General features: G+C 43.5%; 1 protein-coding gene across 1 annotated transcript; it reads right to left on the bottom strand.

The window, feature by feature from the left end:
* Window positions 1-442: 442 nt before the first annotated feature.
* LOC143933568 (uncharacterized) lies at window positions 443-21,069 on the bottom strand. Its single transcript, XM_077456511.1, has 5 exons — window positions 20,985-21,069; window positions 13,545-13,655; window positions 10,593-10,739; window positions 7,576-7,716; window positions 443-733 (listed from the first exon to the last, which is right to left on the bottom strand). Exons 1-5 carry the CDS (start codon window positions 21,034-21,036, stop codon window positions 540-542), a joined length of 645 nt encoding a protein of 214 aa, XP_077312637.1. The 5' UTR covers window positions 21,037-21,069; the 3' UTR covers window positions 443-539.
* Between the last annotated feature and the right edge of the window lie 213 nt (window positions 21,070-21,282).

Genomic DNA, 21,282 nt, shown 5'->3' with positions numbered 1-21,282 from the left:
ATTTATTATATGGCTGAATGGAACTACGTACTGGGTTGGTGTGAGCGACTACCCGGTATTTCCATTTAAGCTTTTTTCCTCTGTAAACTCTAGAGATGGTTGTGTGTGAAAAATCCCAGAAATACTCAGACCGGCCCATTTGGCACCAACAACCATGTTACACTCAAAGTCACTTAAATCCCCTTTCTTCCCCATTCTGACGCTCGGTTTGAACTTCATCAAATAAAAAGAATAATAAAATAGTTATAGGTGAGACTACTGCTATAGAAAGCATTACTGAGGGACCACAGTTGTCTAAAATGTACTTATCATTAAAATGAGATATTGCACACGATGGACTTTATCTCTTGTTTCAGGCAGCAAGAAGTGTATGGAACCATATTTCTTCACTTCCAACTAGTGCATTAAAAAAAAAAAAAAAAAACACAGAGACACACACAAATAGTATCCCAGTTTACTTGTTTAATATTACATTTTGGGGCGCCCCCTTATATTAATTTGAGCAGGCAGCTATTTGACATAAAAAAAAAGGGAAGAGCCTAAAAGACATTTGATATCAATGAGAAGGTAGCCAATATCAGTACGGTTAAGGTAGAATATAGCGCCATGCTTGCACTACATTTAACAACCATTTTCGATTTATAAGAACTAGATTCCGTCTTTTGGGTTCCCAGACTACAGAAACCTTTTGAGGCACAACCACGCATCGATGATTTGAGAGTGGATGATCCAACTGAAATATAAAAGAATAAAAAGTGATCTAAGGCAGGAAGAAAAAAAAATCAGAGTCTCCGTCTAATAAAAAGAGTCCTCATCCAGAGAGAAAGGAGAAAGAGAGGGTGAGAGAGAATGGGAACGGAGAAGAAGAGCCTGAGATGGGGTGGGGGGGAGGGCAGAAAGAAAAGTGGGGGAGCAAGAGAGAGTTGGGGAGAAGGAGAGACAGTAGGAGGAAGGTTAAAGGAGAGGAGAGAAAAAATAAGAGGGACAAATAAAGAGATGATGAGAAGGAGAGAAAGAAGGGGGTGGGGGTTAGACATGTGCAATTTGTTTTCTTACAAATTCATTTTCGGAAGAAATTTGATATATTCGGTCATTCGGAAGCATCCGAAAGAACGAAAAAGAACTGGTAACAATGCAAATTTTAATTTTCTATGTGCCCATGTGCTGACAAGGGGGGACATGCTATGATTATTTAATAATCATACTTACCTAGGTGTATGCTACCGATAATGTTCAGAGCAGTAATGCAAGTGACAAAAAAGTTTAGAGTGGTAATGCAGGTGACAAGAATGTGCAGAGGGGTAATGCAGGTGACAAGAATGTGCAGAGCGGTAATGCAGGTGACAAGAATGTGCAGAGGGGTAATGCAGGTGACAAGAATGTGCAGAGCTGTAATGCAGGTGACAAGAATGTGCAGAGGGGTAATGCAGGTGACAAGAATGTGCAGAGCTGTAATGCAGGTGACAAGAATGTGCAGAGTGGTAATGCAGGTGACAAGAATGTGCAGAGCGGTAATGCAGGTGACAAGAATGTGCAGAGCGGTAATGCAGGTGACAAGAATGTGCAGAGCGGTAATGCAGGTGACAAGAATGTGCAGAGCTGTAATGCAAGTGACAAGAGAGTGCATTTTCGGAAGAAATTTGATATATTCGGTCATTCGGAAGCATCTGAAAGAACGAAAGACTCTCTTGACGAATGCATACGAAAACAATTTCAGAAAGAACGAAAATTTGAAAGAACAAAAACCCGAAAGAACGAAAATGCCATATAACGAAAATCCGAAAGAACGCAAACCTGAAAGAACGAAAAACGATTCAACCTACAAGTTTAACAAATCGATTACATTTGGATCATTTTGTTTTTCGGATTTACTATTGTAATTCAATTATTAACTATTATTATAGTTTTTATTATTATTATCAGATTTTTTTCTGACTTGTCTTGCTTACACACGGTCGCACAAAGTTGTTGGGAAATCCAATAGTTCGGAACGTGGTGACGTACAAACCGTACGACGGGACTACATAGAGGCCAGTAGCCAATAGCTTTTGTTTCCAATTTTTTTCCGAGCATGCGTGGCACTTTGAGCGTCGGAATTCTCGACACACGGTTGGAAAAAGTCTGATCGGATTTTGTTGTCGGAAAATTTTAGCTCCAGCTCTCAAACTTTTTCCGTTGGAAATTCTGAAGGAAAAAGTCCAAAGAAGCCCACACACGATCGGATTTTCCGGCAACATAATCCGATCGGACTTTTTCCATTGGAATTTCCAACCGTGTGTACAGGGCATAAGTGAACATAACAAATATGAATGCATCCAAAATGATGAATTATCCAAAGTAACGAATGCCGATCATAATGAATGATCCCATGAAAAAAAATATAATGAAACGAAAACAAAAATAAACACATTTTTCAGTAGTGCACATGTCTAGTGGGGGTGGGAGCAGAAGAGATCGAGATCAGGGAAGAGTAGGGGTCTCTTAGTAGTAGGATCTCTTCATAGTTTCCATGAGAAAGGAGATCTCCTAATGGTATCTGCAGCAGGTTTTTGTTGAGCTTTAAGGCTGGGTTCACACTATAGCGATGCGGGAACGCCGCGAATCCGCTGCGTTTTCCCGCATCGCATATCTCCCGCCGGCAGTTCACACTGCCCTATGCGGACTGCTGGGAGTGTCAATGAAATCTTAATGACACCCCCAGATCCGTCCGCATATCGCAGTGCGATCTGCAAACTCGCACAGGAATCGGATCGCATGGTGTGAACACCCATGCGATCTGATTCTGCTGCGGACCAAAAAAAGGGTCCCGTGGGCTGCGGGAGCGATGCGAATTCAGCCATACTATCTGTATGGCTGAACTCGCATCGCTACGGAGATCGGATGTGATTTGCACTGCAGTGCGGTGCGAATCACATCCGGATCTCCCCCCGCAGCAGTGTGAACCCAGCCTTAAAGGAAGTCATTGAGTTAAATCGTAAGTAAACCCACCCATAAACCATTTCATTTTCCGGTACGTTCTGTAAATGTAAAACTCACATTGGTTGCACTCTAGGGTTGCCACCTTTTCTTTAAGTCAAACCCGAACACTTTAGCGGCGCACGGCAATTTCTTTCCTATAGTATAAACTATACATATTCTTTGCTATTAAATAACATTTCTAATCATATGAAGTTTATAACAAGAGTCCCCCTTTACATCAGAGTCCACAAAGTTTCCCTTTTACATCTGAACTCGCTGAGTTCCCTTTTACTGTAAGGGGGACTCTGCAGACTCTGATGTAAGGGAGAACTCTGGGAACTCTGATTTAAAGGAGAACACTGAGAACTCTGATGTATGGAGAAGGACTCTGATGTAAGGGGAAACACTGTGGCCTCTGGTGTAAAGGTGAACACTGATGTAAGGGGTGCTCTGAGAACCCTGATTTGCCTTAGTGTACTCAGAGGCAGGAGAGAGAAGGGGGGAGAATTCAGTCACACACAGGGATGGATGGTGAGCTCACTCACCCCTTGGCAGTCAGCAGCTGTCATCCAGATGTATCTGAGGCTGCTGGACTTAAAATTTCCAGCCCTAGCTTTCCTTTTCTGAGACACAGCACCAGGGATTGGAGTGTGGGCAGACACAGAGGGGTAGGGGTGGGGGGGAAAGAGGTGCAGATTGTTCCCTCTCTCCTCTCCCGTCTGTATGTGTTTGGGGCAGGGGGGTGTTAGTGCTGGCTTTGGGCAGTGTGAAAAAGAGTGTAACAGACACTCTCAGCTTAGACAACTGCAGCCAGAAACCCTGCCGCAAGCCATAGTCCAGTCTAAATAATGTGTCCGGGTTTCAGGCAGCCTGAAACCCGGACGCATGATTCCAAACCCGAACTGTCCGGGTGAATCCTGGACAGGTGGCAACCCTATTGCACTCTCAACCAAACTGTCAAACCATCCAATGGCTGGTGTCATAACTGATTACATGTGCAGCATCATGGCAGTTGTAGATTAAACAGAGGCCAAGATGGTGGCTTCCTTGGCTGAAAACGATAGGAGGGTTTACTTACGCTTTAAAATAGAACTAAAGGCAACATGTTTTCTTTGTAATGTGGATGGAGTTATAGGAAGGGTTATATCCCCTGTCACATTTTTTGCCATCTGTGTCAAATTGTGGAGATTTCCCTTCACTTCCTGTCTCATAGCCAAAAGAGGAAGTGAGACGAAACTCCTCCATAGTAAGGGAGTCCCTGGTGGTCCTCTCTACTCCTGTTCTCGTGCCAACCCAAAATGTGTGATTTTCTTTCACTTTCACTCTCAGTGATAATGGTAACCAGGACAAATAGAGATCCTCCTACCAGGAGCACATACAGTAAATAAAAAATAAAAAAAACAATGGTGTACTGATCTGATACTAAAAAGTTTTGCCTGTAGTTATATTTTGAAAAAAGTATGGGCTTAAAAAAAAAAAGCTCACTATACTCACCTTGGTGGGCATGTATCTGTCCCCCGCCGGCTCTGCACTCAAATGCTGCTGATCCCTCAGTTCTCCCCCTCCGCTCTGAGCTCCATGACTGTCAGTCAGCAGTACTCTGCTCTGCCCCTCCAGTGTTCACGGGCTCTGGAGGGGGTAGGAGAGGTTGGCTCATGCTCTCTGCGGATTTCTGAGAGGCTGAGCCTGGTGCTGGTCCAGGCTTCTGGGTGGATCCCGACCATATGTTCTGGATATTTTCAGATCCTGAACCCGGCTCTGTGACGCCAGCCGACAGCGGGCTTCAACCTGCTGTCGGCTGAAAACAGGTCACAAAAGTGAAGAAGCAACTGCACTCCTGTGATCCATAGGAGATGTATAGTCAAAAAAACTTTGGCTATATTTCTCCTTTAAGGCTACCCAATCAAAAGGTCTAAAAACTGTTATAGATGTGTAATAAAGAATTTTTCATTCTGCTCAACTAACACATCCTTATTGCCAGCTATCCTCAATACATCTATTTTTTCATCTGAAAAGGTTTCACAATCCAACAACCAGCATATTATTTAATAGAATAAAATTATGATTTGATAGACACTAAATATTATATGGATCTTATGTCTCTTTTAGGAGGACTAATGTGTGTTATTAGCTTTCTGGACCTTGTAATATAGGCATGGGTGGTGTCTATCTGATTGATATCATCCTATACATTGGTGTAACCATTTTTTTTTATGAAGGTAACTCCATAATAGAAGGAATTACCGCTGTCTACGGCGCTGAGCACACCGTGGTCATTGGCGATATGGCGCGAGTGGCGGCTCCTGTGCGCATGCGCGGGAGTGGCGTCATCGCGGCTTCGCTGAATGACATCGGCGGAGCAGTGAGACCCCACCGAGAAGATGGATGCGCCGGACTACAGGGGACAGCGGTGACATCGCTGGCTCCTGTGTCAGGTAAGTGGCACATAATGGACTGCTATGCGATGCATAGTAGTCCATTATGCTTTACCTTTGCAGGGAATGAAAGATGAAGTAAACCCATCAGGGTTTACTTCCTCTTTAACTATTAATTTTTTATGAAGGCAACTCCATAATAGCAGGAATTATGGTATATGCATAAAGTTTGGCTTTGCTAGCTAAAACAGGCTCAGTATGTATAATGCTTTGGGCTACTCTGCTAGACTGTTTACAACAGGGCCATTTTACGACAGGCCTAATTAACCACTAGCCGACCACGGCAGAATGGTTCCCCTGCACAAATCACGGTAGCTGTACGGCGGTCGCTTTAAGGGGCATAGGGGGCGAGCAGGATCAGGGATCTGTGGTTGTAAACACACAAATCCACCTCCTGTCAGGGGAGAGGAGACAGTAATCAGTGGCTATTTATAGCACTGATCGCTGTATAAATGTCAATGGCTTCCAAAAAGTGTCAAAAGTGTCCGATCTGTCCGCCGTAATGTCGCAGTCACGACAAAAATCGCAGATTACCGCCATTACTAGTAAAAAAAAAAAAATGCCATAAATCAATAACCTATTTTATAGGTGCTATAACTTTTGCTCAAACCAATCAATATATGCTTAATGCGATTTTTTTTTTTTTTTTTTTTTTTAGCAAAAATATGTAGAAGAAAAAATATTGGTCTAAACTGAGGGAAAAAAACATTTTATTTTTTATTTTGGGATATTTATTATAGCAAAATATAAAAAAAATTGTGTTTTTTTTTTCAAAATTGTCTGTCTTTTTTTGTTTATAGCGCAAAAAATAAAAACCGCAGATCAAATAGCACCAAAAGAAAGCTCTATTTGTGGAAAAGAAAGAAAAAGGGCATATATTTTGTTTGGGCACAGAATCGCATGCCCACGCAATTGTCAGTTAAAGCGACGCAGTGCCGTATCACAAAAAATGGTCCGGTCAGGAAGGGGGTAAATCCTTCCGGGGGCTGAAGTGGAAGACTTTTGCAGACCTTAGCTACTGAGGTCTTTATGATAACCTTGCTTTCTGTTAAAGGTGTGTTAAGCTGGACAGTGTTTCATTAAATGTGCCACCTTCCTCCTTGAACGTCTACTACAGACATTGAATTTAAATCTGATTGTGTTTTGTTACTGACTTGTGAGTTTTGGGGAAACTGAGGGTGGACACGAAGGACAGAGAAAAAGCCACTCCCCTGACCTATTCAACTTTGTTTGTGTAATCTGAAATTGAGTTACTGAACTCTGTAAAAACAGGCTTTTTTCAGCATAGCAGCTAAGAATAGACAGGTAGAGTTCTACTTGTAAATATAAGTGTTAAAGCGGGAGTCCGCCGTTTTTTTTATTTTTATTTTTTAAAGCCAGCAGCTACAAATACTGCAGCTGTTGACTTTTAAAATAATGACACTTACCCGCCCAGCGCGCCCGCGATGTCGGCACCCGAAGCCGATCTCTCGGGTCTCTCGGGTGCTGCCGCCGCCATCTTGGGTATGGGAATCAGAAAGTGGAGCCTTTCGGCTTCATTTCCCGGTTCCCTACTGCGCATGTGCGAGTCGCGCTGCGCAATAAGGATGGTCCCCGCTGTCTCTGGGATCCGTGTGTTTCCCAGCAGGCAGCGGGGGACCTTCGGAAAGGGGCGTAGATTCTGCGGAAAGGGGCGTACCTTCTGCAGAATCTACGCCGGAAGTGGGTGCAGATACCTGTACTGTACAGGTACCTGCACCCCCCTCCCCCCTGAAAGGTGCCAATTGTAGCGCCGGAGGGTGAGAGGGCTCCAATGAGCGGAAGGTGCGCTTTAGGGCCGGTTCACACAGCGAGGCGATGCGAGGCGACACGGCTCGCCTCGCCTCGCTCCCGCAAGTCGCCCCCGTTCTGTACAATGGAACCGTTCTGAGAGGAGCGACTCGAGTCGCTCCGACTCAGAAAAAAGGTTCCTGTACTACTTCTGGGCGACTTCGGGGGCGACTTGCATTGACTTCTATACAGAAGTCCTCTGCAAGTCGCCGCTGAGGTCCCCGCAGGTCGCGGCGAGGCAAGTCGGAGACGCCTCGCCGCGCCTCGCTGTGTGAACCGGCCCTTAGGGTGGACCTCTGCTTTAAATAATAATTTGCAACACTTCATATTTACCTGCCAAAAAAGATTAGAAAAAATGTCAATTTCATTTTACCTGTTTGTTCTGAGTTTTCTAATGCACACCTATCCTCATCCCCCATGCAGGACATCCTCTGGTCAGACTTGCAGTCTTTGGATGTGGCGGACGCACAAAATGGGCATGATTTGCCATTAGAAGTCCAGTTCAAAGGTGGCACTAGAAGAATGGAAAAAAATATTAACATATATCCAAACCCAATAACTAAAATCTCATATAACAGGAAGTCCAGCCCCGCCCCACCAAAAAATAAAAAGTCAGTAGCTACAAATACTTACCTTGCTTACAAATACTTACCTGTCCAGGGGATCCAGCGATGTCGGTACCCCAGCTGCTCGATCGGCTCTCGGGTGCTGCCGCCGCTATGCGTTGTAAGGGAAACTGGCAGTGAAGCCTTATGGTGGAAGAAGGAGGAGGGGGGAGGGGGGGCGAACAACATACATAACATAACTCAGGAATGGTCCATTGTGGTCACCATCAAGAACCCGCCATGAGAAATGCCACCCAGCCATTGCTGAGGTGCCTGTAGACAGCAATCGCAAGCGATCACCAATACTGAGGCGCGACAAAGGATGAAACAAATTGTGAGGACAAGTATTTTGCTAAAGAAACATGACTTTTTACAATGCATGGTGCTTTAGCAAACTACATGCCAATCAGTTAGGGCTTACATTTACTTTAACGTAATTCTAACAAACGTTTATGAACATAAGGAATATACTACTCCCTTCTAAAATATTAATAAAAAGCTTATAGAGAGCCATTACATTCTATTTATAATAGAATTTATAAAGAGCGTTCTTTTTTTTTATAGCTTCATGACAAATTCTAAGCCCTTTTGGTGACAAAAAATGAATAAACTTGTACCTACTGTATACTTGTACATTGTTAGTATCCATTGGAAAGCATTTTCTTCAGGATAGCTACCCTGTTTCCCCCGGAAATAAGACCTAACGTGATTGTCGGTGATGGCTGCAATATAAGCCCTACCCCCCAAATAAGCCCTACCCTGTTTCCCCAAAAATAAGCCCTATCCTGAAAATAAGACCTACAAGGACTTTAAAGTGGTTGTAAAACCTTACAACACACTGTTCCTGGATGACTTACATTTGGAACACTGGGCACCTGAGACACTGGGGAAGAACACAACAGAAGAAGACACCGACACAGTAGGGAGCACAGATTGGGGAGCAGACACAAGAGGGGTCACACCTTCAGGTTGGGAAACTGACTCCTGGGGGGGGGGGGCTCAGGACTAGCTGAAACAGCTCCACCAACCCCTTGCTGCCCCCCACGTTCCTCCTCCTCCATCCTCAGCAGTTCTTCCACCACCTCCGGCTGATTATGGAGGGCTTCAGGGCAAAGGCTATAGGGGTGGCCTAACTTGTTACAGAGATTACAATGAATACTATTGCAGTCCTTTGAAACATGCCATGAGCCTTAACGGAGGGAACATTTCTGCACAGAACATGATCTTGAAAAATGCCACTTTTCACCACCGCTATGACACAGCTTTGGTTGCCCTGCAGAAAAAGTAATAATCCTGCACAACCTATGAAGGCAGACGAAGGGATTTGCTTAATAACATTACCCATGGCCTGCAGTTTTACTAACACTGTTCATCCTCTTGTCCATATCCTCCTTTCATCTACAACTTTCCTCAAGGGGGCTTAGACATCCGCAAATCTCCCCTCCTCTGTTAACCATGGAGGTGCTTCCTGTGATGTGTCATGAGGATAAACACTACAAGCTCCTTGGATCAGTAGGCCTCACTGGAGATCGGGAGAGCACCAGTACTGCAGCCACACCCTTTGCATCTATAACAGCTTCAACTCTTCTGGGAAGGCCATCCACAAGGTTTAGGAGTGTGTCTATGGGAATGTTTAACCATTCTTCCAGAAGGGCATTTGCAAGGTCAGGCTCTGATGTGGATAAGAAGGCCTGGTTTGCAGTCTCCACTCTAATTCATCCCAAACGTGTTGAGGTCAGCACTTTATGCAGGCCTGTCAAGTCCCCCCACCCCAAACTCGCTCATCCATATCTTGATGGACCTTGCTTTGTGCACTGGTGAGCAGTCATGTAGGAACAGGAAGGGGCCATCCCCCAAACTTTTCCCACAAAGTTGGGAACATGAAATTGTCCAAAATGTCTTGGTTTGCTGGCATCTTAAGAGTTCCCTTCACTGAAACCAAGGGGCCAAGTCCATCCCCCGAAAAACAACTCCACGCCATAATCCCCCTTCCACCAAATGATTTGGACCAGTTCACAAAGCAAGTCTTAATACTCTTGGAAATATAGTGTATGTATTAAAGCGGAGGTCCACCCTAAAATGGACCTTCCGCTCATCGGAATCCTCCCCCCCTCCGGCGCCACAATTGGCACCTTTCAGGGGGGAGGGGGGTGCAGTTACCTGGATAATCCAGGTAAATGCACCCACTTCCGGGATAGCTCTCTGCGGAAAGGGGCGTAGATTACGCCCCTTTCCGCAAGTGCCCCGCTGCCTGCTGGGAAAACACACAGATCCCAGAGGCAGCGGGGACCGTCCTTATTGCGCAGCGCGGCTCGCGCATGCGCAGTAGGGAACCGGGAAATGAAGCCGAAAGGCTCCATTCCCTGATTCCCATACCCAAGATGGCGGCGGCAGCACCCGAGAAACGATCTACAGATCGGCTTCGGGTGCCGACATCGCGGGCGCGCTGGACAGGTAAGTGTCACTATTTTAAAAGTCAGCAGCTGCAGTATTTGTAGCTGCTGGCTTTTAAAAAAAAAAAAAAACGCGGAGTCCCGCTTTAAATTGGTATATGTAGCTCCTTGCCTGGAGTTGGAGTTCAGTTTTCAGAATAAAATAAATATGGAGGGTACCATCGCTGACCTCTCCATTTCAAAATACTAGTTGTCCAGCCAGAAGTCAAGCAATGGCAGCCCCGTATTTTCCTAGATATCCCTGCACCAGTAAGATAAGTCAGAGTCACTCCATAACACACTTCATAGCAGTCATACTCTATATATGTGACATCATGCATCTGTTTACATACAAATAGGAGTGGGCGGCGTGCAAGAGTTTGATTCACAGCAGGTGGAGCTGAATCTGTATTTTGTAGATGGGCCAGCAAACACTCCCGATTTTCCGCAGTTGCTCTTTTCTCCACAACCTCTTGCAAAATCAATGCTTTGTTGGTTTCCTGTAAAAGAAAAAAAAAATGCAGAAATTGAAACACTTTTTGAGACCCATGTACTTCTTTTTATTGTTTTCTTAACTTCTGGAAGGTCTATAAACTTGTGGAAAGAATTCCCATGAATGTGTTTTGTGGGAAAATGCGCCCAAAGCTATTATTGCCATTGTTTGATCAATGCTGGTAGAGCAAGCCACCCACTGGCGTTTTTGAGGAAAAGATCTGCCCTTTTAATCCTTTCACTGCCAGCGCTATTTTTGCAATGTTTTTGCACACTTTTTAAAAAAAATCTTTTTTTAGGCCTGAAGATTACCTAAAATCCCCAAAACATTATAGATTTTTTGAACACAGACATCCTGGAGATCAGCCCTTTGACGTTCTGCTCCACAGATTTGGTAGAGCACATTTTGAAGTCACGCTAACCCATTGAAAATGTGGACTTTAAAGGGTTAAAATATGGGTAGTTCCAATTTTTTCGATGTCACATGATATTAGCCGCAACGATTTATGAAATAAAACATAAATACACACCTGTGCTACTAAGTAATAAATAAAAACATAGATTAACCCAGCCGCTGCCACAAAGTACCGAAGGACAGTTGAGCTGAATGTGCAAGCCAAACAAGATTGCATATAGAAACAGTCCAGCATTAAAAGTAGTGCATAATGTCCTGTACGATAAAGTGCTTGTAATGCCGCGTACACACGATCAAACTATCCGGCGGACTTGGTCCCAAAAGTCCGGCAGACTTAGAAAGTAATTTTGACCCAAAAATTGTCCGCCGGACAATCCGGCCATCTGTGTGCTAGTACTTTTGAAAATGAACGGACTTGCCCACACACGGAGGAAAGCCCGTTCATTTTGAAATCGGCTCCAGGTAGCCGGGACTAGCGAAGGAGTTCAATGTCGCCGCCTTCGGCGGCGAGATTGACACGACGCTGGCCCTGTCACCTGGTATGGACTTAAAGGGGAAGCCCTACGCCGAAAAAACGGCATGGGAGTCCCCCCCCAAGGTCCATATAAGACCCTTATCCAAGCACGCAGCCCGGCCAGTCAGGAAAGGGGGTGGGGATGAGCGAGCACCCCCCCCTTCCTGAGCCGTACCAGGCCGCATGCCCTCAACATTGGCCCTGCCACCCCAAAGCACCTTGTCCCCATGTTGATGAGGACAAGGGCCTCTTCCCGACAACCCTGGCCGTTGGTTGTCGGGGTCTGCGGGCGGAGGGCTTATCGGAATCTGGAAGCCCCCTTTAATAAGGGGGCCCCCAGATACCGGCCCCCCACCCTATGTGAATGAGTATGGGGTACAATGTACCCCTACCCATTCACCTGGTGAAACTTTGCCTAATCTGAAGTTACTGAAGGGGTGCAATGCAAGTAACGGGCACATGCAGTCTACAGCTCGGGTCATTAAACACATTGGGGTATGAAGACAGTGGTATGAGCCAATACAGTGTGAATATACAGGGGTTACCAAGGGTAACAAAGGTTTCTGTAGCAGCCTGGCATTAAAGAGGAAGTAAACCCTGATGGGTTTACTTCCTCTTTCATTCCCTGCAAAGGCAAAGCATAATGGACTACTGTGCATCGCATAGTAGCCCATTATGTGTCACTTACCTGACACAGGAGCCAGCGAAGTCACCGCTGTCCCCGTAGTCCGGCACATCCATCTTCTCGGTGGGGTCTCGCAGCTCCGCCGCTGTCATTCGGCGAAGCCTCAATGACGTCACTCCCATGCATGTGCACGGGAGCCGACACGCGCGGCATTGTGCGGCATCTTCGTCATTGATGATGCCGCTCTCGGTGCGCCTGCGCGCCGCTGTCCACGGCGCATACGCCGTAGACAGCAGTGCCTGTCTTCGGGCAAATATCTCCTAAACCGTATAGGTTTAGGAGATATTTCTTCGACCTACAGGTAAGCCTTAATCTAGGCTTACCTGTAGGTCAAAGTGGTTTGTAAGGGTTTACAACCACTTTAAGCGTGTACATGTGGCAGGTGAGACAAGCCTCTCGCAGCAAGGGAGATGCTGTTGGCACTCCTTCAGCAGTGGTCTGCCTCCCATAGCAACGACGGGACCCCATGCCATTACTGGGAGTGAGGTACATTATTCATAGACAAATGGAGAGGGTAAGGGCTCTGCGTGTCTGTCCTATAAGTTAAAAAGTTACCATGGTGATGTACAGCAATGCCCTGTACAGACAATAGGATTTTCCGACACCAAAGGAGAAGGACCCACAGAGAACAAGGGTCCTTCTCTGTAACATGCTGGCAAGGGACAGGCTTTCCTACTCCGGCTGTGGCTGTTTTCTAATGAACTGTAAGGCATTGAACATCTGTTATTTTTGGTGCACCTAGTATATGTTTAGTTGATTTAAACAGATTTAAAAAAACATAGCTTTTTGGCCGGCACAGTGGTGTAGTGGGTAGCACTCTCACCTAGCAGTAAAAAGGGTCGCTGGTTCAAATCCCAACCACGTTACTACCTGCCTGGAGTTTACATGTTCTCCCTGTGCTTGCGTGGGTTTCCTCTGGGTACTTCAGTTTCCTTCCACACCCCAAAGTCATGCAGATAGGTAAATTGGCCCTAGTATAAGAATGGTGACCTTGGATTGTGGGCTACTTGAGGGTAGGGACTGATGTGAATGTGCAATGTACAGGGATAGGGACAATTGTAGACACTCACTCAGGTTGAACTGGATGGACTGGTGTCTTTATTCAACCTTACTAACTATGCAACTATGTAGTCGGGCCTAAAGTCCTTTTTTCAGGATAAAGTGTAAATTCTCTTGCAATCTCTTCGCTGGTAGCTTACCTATATTTGAAACTTGGTACATAGATATGCACACAAGCTTTGAGGCGCAGGGTGCGCTGTAACCAGTGCAGGGGGAAGTGCTTGTACACTGCGTGCAGCTGATGGCATAACCTGCAATGTGAGAAGATACATTGTTACTGATATTCCGAGTGTTAACCACTTGCTTACCAGACACATACTGTATACCCCCTTCCTGCCCAGGCCAATTTTTAGCTTTCGGTGCTGTTGCACTTTGAATGACAATTGCGCGGTCATGCAACACTGTACCTATATGACATTTTTATCATTTTTTTTTTCACACAAATAGATCTTTATTTTGGTAGTATTTAATAATCACCACAGTTTTTTTTTTTGCTAAAAACAAAATCCTTTACTGTTGTGCGCTGATGAGGCTGCACTGGTGGGCACTGATGAGGCTGCACTTAAAGGGGCACTGATAGGCATCAGTCAAAGGCAGTGATGACTTTGACTTCCTGCATCAGTCAAAGGCAGTGATAGGCAGCACTCATAGGCACTGATAGGCAGCACTGATAGGCAGCATTCATAGGCACTGGTAGGCAGCACTGGTGGGCAGCACCGATTACCGTCTTTCTTCTTTTCTCCTCGCGCTGTCAGCAGCTTCTGTTTATATCCTCTGGTCAGCGCTGTGATTGGCTGACAGCTGATCACGTGGTAAAGGGCCGCTGTGATTGGCCCCTTTACCCTGCTGTTGAAATTTTATGAAAATGTATTTTAATATGTATTGTCACAGTGTCTCCCAGTGTTCGTTCTCTCGCAGCCCGCTCTAAAGAGCTGACTGGGGCAGACTGACGCAGGTTGAGATCCGTTAGATAGTGGAAAACTTCCTGGGATTGGAGAGAGGTGTTTGCAGAGTGGGGGTATGTCCGCCAGCGAAAGGGCCCCTGTGCATTGCACAGACAATTGTCTGAGGGGATATGTTTGCTGTGCAAGGACATTATCGGTTATAGGCGGATGTACGCTCTTGTCTCTGCTGTGTCTGATCAGCACATGACGAGATTCGCAGCGTGCATCCGCGGATGGCCTCCCATCCACAAGGAACCGTAGTATAAGGATTCCTATCAGCGGAATTGCAGTCATCATTCATTGGTTATTGTATATATTCATTTATCCTCTGTTAACATTTACATCCTATGTTGTTACATCCTTATTTGGTCATGTCCTTATGTGGTAATTTCCCGTGTTGACGTCCACATCCTGTTTTGCATCCTTATTTGGTCATTTCCTGTGAGGTCACAAAATGTGTAGGAGGCGATTGGCTGTTGGAGGCAAACCCTCCAGTTTGGGACTTCCTGTTTATGTGTAAATAAAAGCAAGGGCACTGCTTGGAAAGGCAGTCATGCTGATGGAGCTGAGAACGTAAGCTATGGTGATGATGTCTGTTTACTTGGGGATATATGCAGAGGCGGACTGACAACTCATGGGGCCCCCAGGCAATAGGAGATTATGGGGCCCCTGGGCAATAGAAGTTTATGGGGCCCCTGGGCAATAAGAGAGTATGGGGCCCCCAGGCAATAGGAGATTATGGGGTCACATAGTATACACACACATACAGTATACACACAGACACACAATATACACACACAGTATACACACACAGAATACACATGCTGAAAAGGTAATGGAGAGGCAGGGCATCTATAATCTTGGGATTTAAAAAAAAAACACGGATTTTTACATACTGCCCCTGGTTTTATTGAGGCTGGCAACCCTGATGGTGCCCCTTAGTGGCATGGGGCCCTCGGGCAGTGCCCGAGTGCCCGAATGGTCAGTCCGCCCCTGGATATATGGGAAATAGAATGATAGGTAAGGTACATTATATCATTAGATGAAATGTGTGCTTAGGAGCACAGGGGATATGGTGTGCGCATAGCGTACAGCCAAATTTCCCGGACAACCCCGATCTGGGATCAGCCGAGTCCGAAGGACGCGCGATCAGGGGAGGACGTCTATGAATGCCCTCCCGACACTGGAAGCCTGTGTTGTAGCCGTCTTTCCGCTATAGCGCGGGTGGAATGTGGTTAACCCTTTCATGACCAGGGGTCTTTCAAGCCTAGATGTCCAGAGAAAATTTAGCAGTGTCAGTAAAGATCAGTTAAAGTGTATTTAATACTAGAAAAAAAAAAAAGTAAAATATTGGCGTTTACCAGTCCTTAAATATGGTGGTTGTTTTTTGTTTGCTTTTTCATGCTGTTGTCCTTTATTTTCACCTGGTGATCCTGCCAGTAACACACTTCCTGTTCTAAGGTGACAATGATCATTCACTTTACCCTATCTACTGTATGGAGGAGCAGAGTTGCCACCATAGGATAGATCTACAGAGCCCTCCTCTCCATAACATACAGTAGATGGTGGGGTATTTGTAGTAGATCATTAGAAACTATGTAACTGATCATAATGTAGCACAGGCAGAGAGAATAGCACATTATCAGCTAGACTTCTGGTATTTTATGCACTAATCGAACAGATACAACAAAATGCTTTCACTATTATATTCAACAGGACAAAAGGGACCAAATAAGTGAAGTTCATTGTTCGGGCTTATATACCTTTTAACCACTTGCCTACTGGGACATGTAGTCCCTATTGCCGGTGGCCCAATAGCAATTCCTGGGCGCAGAAAATTCCCTAGCCTGCCCACAGGAAGAGGTCAAACGAGAGGCTGCGGGGGAGCAGACTGTCACCCCATGAGGCTGATCCTGAGGACAGAGCAGAGATAATTAAGTTTTTTGGTGAATGTGTTTTTTTTTATTTTTCATTAAAAGGTCTTACACTATGAAGATTTCTCACTTCTTTCCCATTGTTTCAAGCTGGGAGCTGATATTATTAACCCCTTCATGCCTAAACCTTTTTTGACACTTGTTTACAAGCAACACATTTTTTGTTAGAAAATTACTTAGAACCCCCAAACATATATATATATATATATATATATATATATATATATATATATATATATATATATATATATATTAATATATATTAATATATATTAATATATATTAATATAATATATATATATATATATATATTAATATAATATATATATATATATATGTGTGTGTGTATATATGTATATATATATATATATATATGTATATATATGTATTATATATATATATATTATATATATATTTTTTTTTTTAGCAGAGACCCTGGAGAATAAAATGGCAATTGTTGCAATATTTTATGTCACACTGTATTTATGTAGCTGTTTTTCAAATACTCGCATCTTTTGGGATACATTTTTTTTTTCACACACGCCCTCCTCCTTTCTTCCTCTTTCCTACTCGGTTTAGGAATACGTTTTTTATTAACAGTAAGATTTTTATTGGTTTTAACAAACGTACAGGGTCAATACAGACATAAAGCGAACAAGAATTACATTTCAGAATTACGTTTCAGGATACGTACATCATGTTACGTATTTAACCGCTCGTCCATATACTCCAAGACTTTTGAAAGGCATTGATAGTGAGTTCAAAGCCAACAGCTTCTGATAGGTCTTGTTCAAATTAATAATACCAATCCTTTCTGAAAGATTGGGTACTAGCATTGACTTCCACTGTCATAGCCCTTGTACACACGGTCGGACATTCCGATGGACAATGTCCGATAGGACCGTGTTGTCGGATAATCCGACAGTGTGTGGGCTCCATCGGACTGTTTCCATCGGAGTATCCGATGGACCAAGTTTTCCAGCTGGGCTATAAAATTTTCCAACAACATGATCCGATCGGACTTTGTCTGATCATGTGTAGAGAATTCCGATCGGACAAAGTGCCACACATGCTCAGATCAAATTCCTAGACCAAAGCTATTGGCTACTAGCCTGAATGTAGTCCCGTCCTAAATAATAACGTAGTCCCGTCCGAAATAACGTCATCACGTTAAGTACGATCGGATATTCTGACAACTTCCGACGGATTTGGTTGTCGGAATGTCCGACCGTGTGTACAAGGGCTAAGAATTAGGGATCAGGCTTAAGCCCCATACACACTATCAGATTCTCTGCTGATTTTTTCCTTCAGATTTACCAAAACCATATAATATGAGGTCAAACCTTAGGAGTTTTTAATTTGTATGCAATCAGGCAGGCCCTTGCACTACATGGTTTTGGTAAATCTGAAGACAAAAATAAGCAGAAAGTCTGATAGTGTGTATGGGGCTTTAGCAATATTCACAGTCAACCGCATAATACATTTCTTGACCAAATACCCCATCTGAAACTTCACCACGCACCCCAAGGCATGGGGCTTTTACACCTCTGTAGAGCAGAAGCCCTTGTTTTTTTATGATATTCTGCAAGACAAAAGAATCTTTTGTAAATCTAGCTTGATGACCAAATGGGGAAAAAAAGATCCTGAGACTACATTTACCCCCAACCAGTGGTGGACTGCATTAAACTCAATTTTCAAGGCTTCCCAATGCGTTTCACATGACCCTACAAATCACCAATAGATGGTAATATACTCCTTTTCGGTTGACGAAAATGTAAAAAATTAAGAGGCAGAGTTTCGGACAGCCGAGACATTCATGGACATCGCTGGACAGAGATGGAGCTCAGGTAAGTATAATGCCCCGTACACATGGTCGGACATTCCGACCACAAAATCCGTCTGATTTTTTTCCGACGGATTTTGTCCTAAACTGGTGTTGGGTACACACAGTCGGAACAAAGTTGTCAGAAAATCTGATCGGTCGGAACGTGATGACATTCGTTCGTTACGATGGGACTACCTTGAAGGTAAGAAGCCAATAGCTTTGGTCTCGTAATTTGATCTGAGCATGCGTGGCACTTTGTCTGATCGGAATTCTCTACAAACGATCAGAAAAAGTCCGATGTGATTTTTTTGTCGGAAAATTTGAGATCCGGCTCTCAAATTTTTTTCTGTCGGAATTTCAGACGGAAAAAGTCCGATAGAGGCCACACACGATCGGATTTTCTGACAATATAATCCGATCGGACCTTTTCTGTCGTAATTTCCGACCGTGTGTACAGGGCATTGGGGGGGGGCTGGGGCAGTTGCTGCACACAGAAGTTTTTTTTTATCTTAATGCATGTACCATGGATTCTAGGACATTCAGTGGGAGTGATACCTCAGTTTTTTGATAGGTGTCTCCAAGCTCGTAAGGAGGCCTCTGTGGGCCACGGCATGAAGGTGAGGTTCCAAGGCTTCCACGTATTGCGTAGGAGTAGCATACCTAAGTTCTCATGGTTTAGGAATACGTTTAACCACTTTCTTACTGGGCACTTAAACCCCCCCTCCTGTCCAGACTAATTTTTTTAGCTTTCAGAGCTGATGCACTTTGAATGACAATTGCGCGGTCATACAACACTGTACCCAAATGAAATTGTCCTTTTTTTCCCACAAATAGAGCTTTCTTTTGGTGGTATTTTATCACCTATTTTTTTAATTTTCAAAATTTTCGGTCTTTATTTCTTTATTTAGTAAAAATAATAAACTCAGCGGTGATTAAATACCACCAAAAGAAAGCTCTACTTTTGTCAAAAAGTCATAAAAATTTAGTTTGGGTACAACAGTGTTGCATGGCTGCTCAATTGTCATTCAAAATGTGACGGCACTGAAAGCTATAAGCTGGCCTGAAAATCCAATCGTACTTAACGTGATGACATTATTTCGGACGGGACTTCGTTATTATTTAGGACGGGACTACATTCAGGCTAGTAGCCAATAGCTTTGGTCTAGGAATTTGATCTGAACATGCGTGGCACTTTGTCCGATCGGAATTCTCTACACATGATCAGACAAAGTCCGATCGGATCATGTTGTCGGAAAATTTTATAGCCCAGCTGGAAAACTTGGTCCGTCGGATACTCCGACGGAAACAGTCCGATGGAGCCCACACACTGTCGGGTTATCCGACAACACGATCCGATCGGACATTGTCCATCGGAATGTCCGACCGTGTGTACAAGGGCTATGACAGTGGAAGTCAATGCTAGTACTCAATCTTTCAGAAATGATAGGTCTTGTTCAAATTAATAATACCAATCAGAAGCTGTTGGCTTTGAACTCACTATTAGACATGTGCAAAAGGAAAAAATTCGTTTAGTTTCGTTTCGTTTTAATTTGTTATTTCATTAATTTCGTTTAGTTATATTCGTTAACTTCCTTAAATTCGTTTTCGGATTTCGTTTAGTTTTCTACTGAATTCGAAAAATCGGCCACATTCGAAAATATTTTAACCAAATTCGAAATTATTTCAACATGATTTGACATTATTTCAACCACATTCGAAAATATTTTGTGACCCGATTTTAGGGCCATGTATCTCAGGGTCACTTGGTGCTAGAAACTCCAACTCCATTGTGTTTGCATACCAAATTTGGGGTTTCTAGCTATAAGTGACCCCGAGATATGTGACCCCAAAATCGGGTCGCAAAATGTTATTAGTTATTAGAGCAGAGAATGACATTTTGCGACCCGATTTTGGGGCCCCATATCTCGGGGTCACTTATAGCTAGAAACCTCAAATTTGGTATTCAAACACAATCGTACTAGCACTACAACATATCCAAATGGAGTTTCTAGCACCAAGTGACCCCGAGATACATGGCCCTAAAATCGGGTCACAAAATATTTTCGAATGTGGTTGAAATAATGTCGAATCATGTTGAAATCATTTCGAATGTGGTTGAAATAATTTCGAATCGTGTCGAATTCATTCGAATTCATTCGTTATATTTCTTTCGTATTCGTTGTAATTTGTTATTTTTTTATTCGGACATTCGGATGCATCCGAATGTCAGAAAAGATGCAAAATTCGGCCGAATTTCGATTCGTTACGAAACGAATTGCACAAGCCTACTCACTATCAATACTTTTCAAAAGTCTTGGAGTATATGGACGTGCGGTTAAATATGTAACATGATGTACGTATCCTGAAACGTAATTCTGAAATGTAATTCTTGTTCGGTTTATGCCTGTATTGACCCTGTACGTTTGTTAAAACCAATAAAAATCTTACTGTTAATAAAAAACGCATTCCTCAACCGAGTAGGAAAGAGGAAGAAAGGAGGAGGGCGTGTATGAAAAAAAAATGTATCCCAAAAGATGGGAGTACTCGTGACTGAAGTGTGTTATTTATAGGGCTAGGTAAAAATAAAGGGGAAAATTGTATTCAATTTTTGATTTTGGGTTTAGAGGCACTTTGGGTGGCAAGTTTAGTGAAGATTTACATACAGCTGCGTTTTTACTTTTCATTATAAATTGCAATTTTGTATTGCATTAATATGAAGATAAAATTGTATTCAATCTCAAATCGAAGGGTTGAGTTAAAGCAATAAAGAAATTAGAGAAGACATTTCAATTAATTATCATGTGTACGATGTCTACCATTATCTATAAAACAAATTGATAGATGTGTAAATGCTAATTCATTTAAAAACAGACTCACCTTGTGTCACAAGACCTGAAATAAGGCACACGACTGCAAGGAATGAATCCATGGCGAAAGATAATAGGCAAAAGATCAACCAGAAATGATATGGACTCATATATACCAAGGATGATAAATGATTAACTTGGGTTAGGTGTGTGCCTGTATCAAATTCTTTATTTCTTTCCATATTTCAAATTATAATTTTGACAAAAACATGATTTAAGGAAAAAGAAAAACTTTTTTTTTTTAACTCAAAGTTAAAATGTTTTATTTATTTAATTTTTTGTACAAAGAGTTTTATTGAAAATTCGCA

This window comes from Lithobates pipiens, unplaced genomic scaffold (assembly GCF_037356315.1).
Source record: "Lithobates pipiens isolate NorthernLeopardFrog02 unplaced genomic scaffold, aLitPip1_a1.2 Scaffold_27, whole genome shotgun sequence".
Taxonomy (NCBI): Eukaryota; Metazoa; Chordata; class Amphibia; order Anura; family Ranidae; genus Lithobates; species Lithobates pipiens.
Note: the sequence above shows the minus strand (reverse complement) of the source record. Positions and strands in the feature narration are given on the sequence as shown.

Bases quoted from the DNA above. Each gene is read 5' to 3' on its own strand.
- LOC143933568 (XM_077456511.1), bottom strand. From the start codon at position 21,036: ATGGATTCATTCCTTGCAGTCGTGTGCCTTATTTCAGGTCTTGTGACA. The intron at 7,717-10,592 runs GTATGTAAACAG...CCATTCTTCTAG, and splicing joins CACGCCGCCCACTCCTATTT to TGCCACCTTTGAACTGGACT. The intron at 734-7,575 runs GTAAAATGAAAT...TTTATATTTCAG, and splicing joins AGAAAACTCAGAACAAACAG to TTGGATCATCCACTCTCAAA.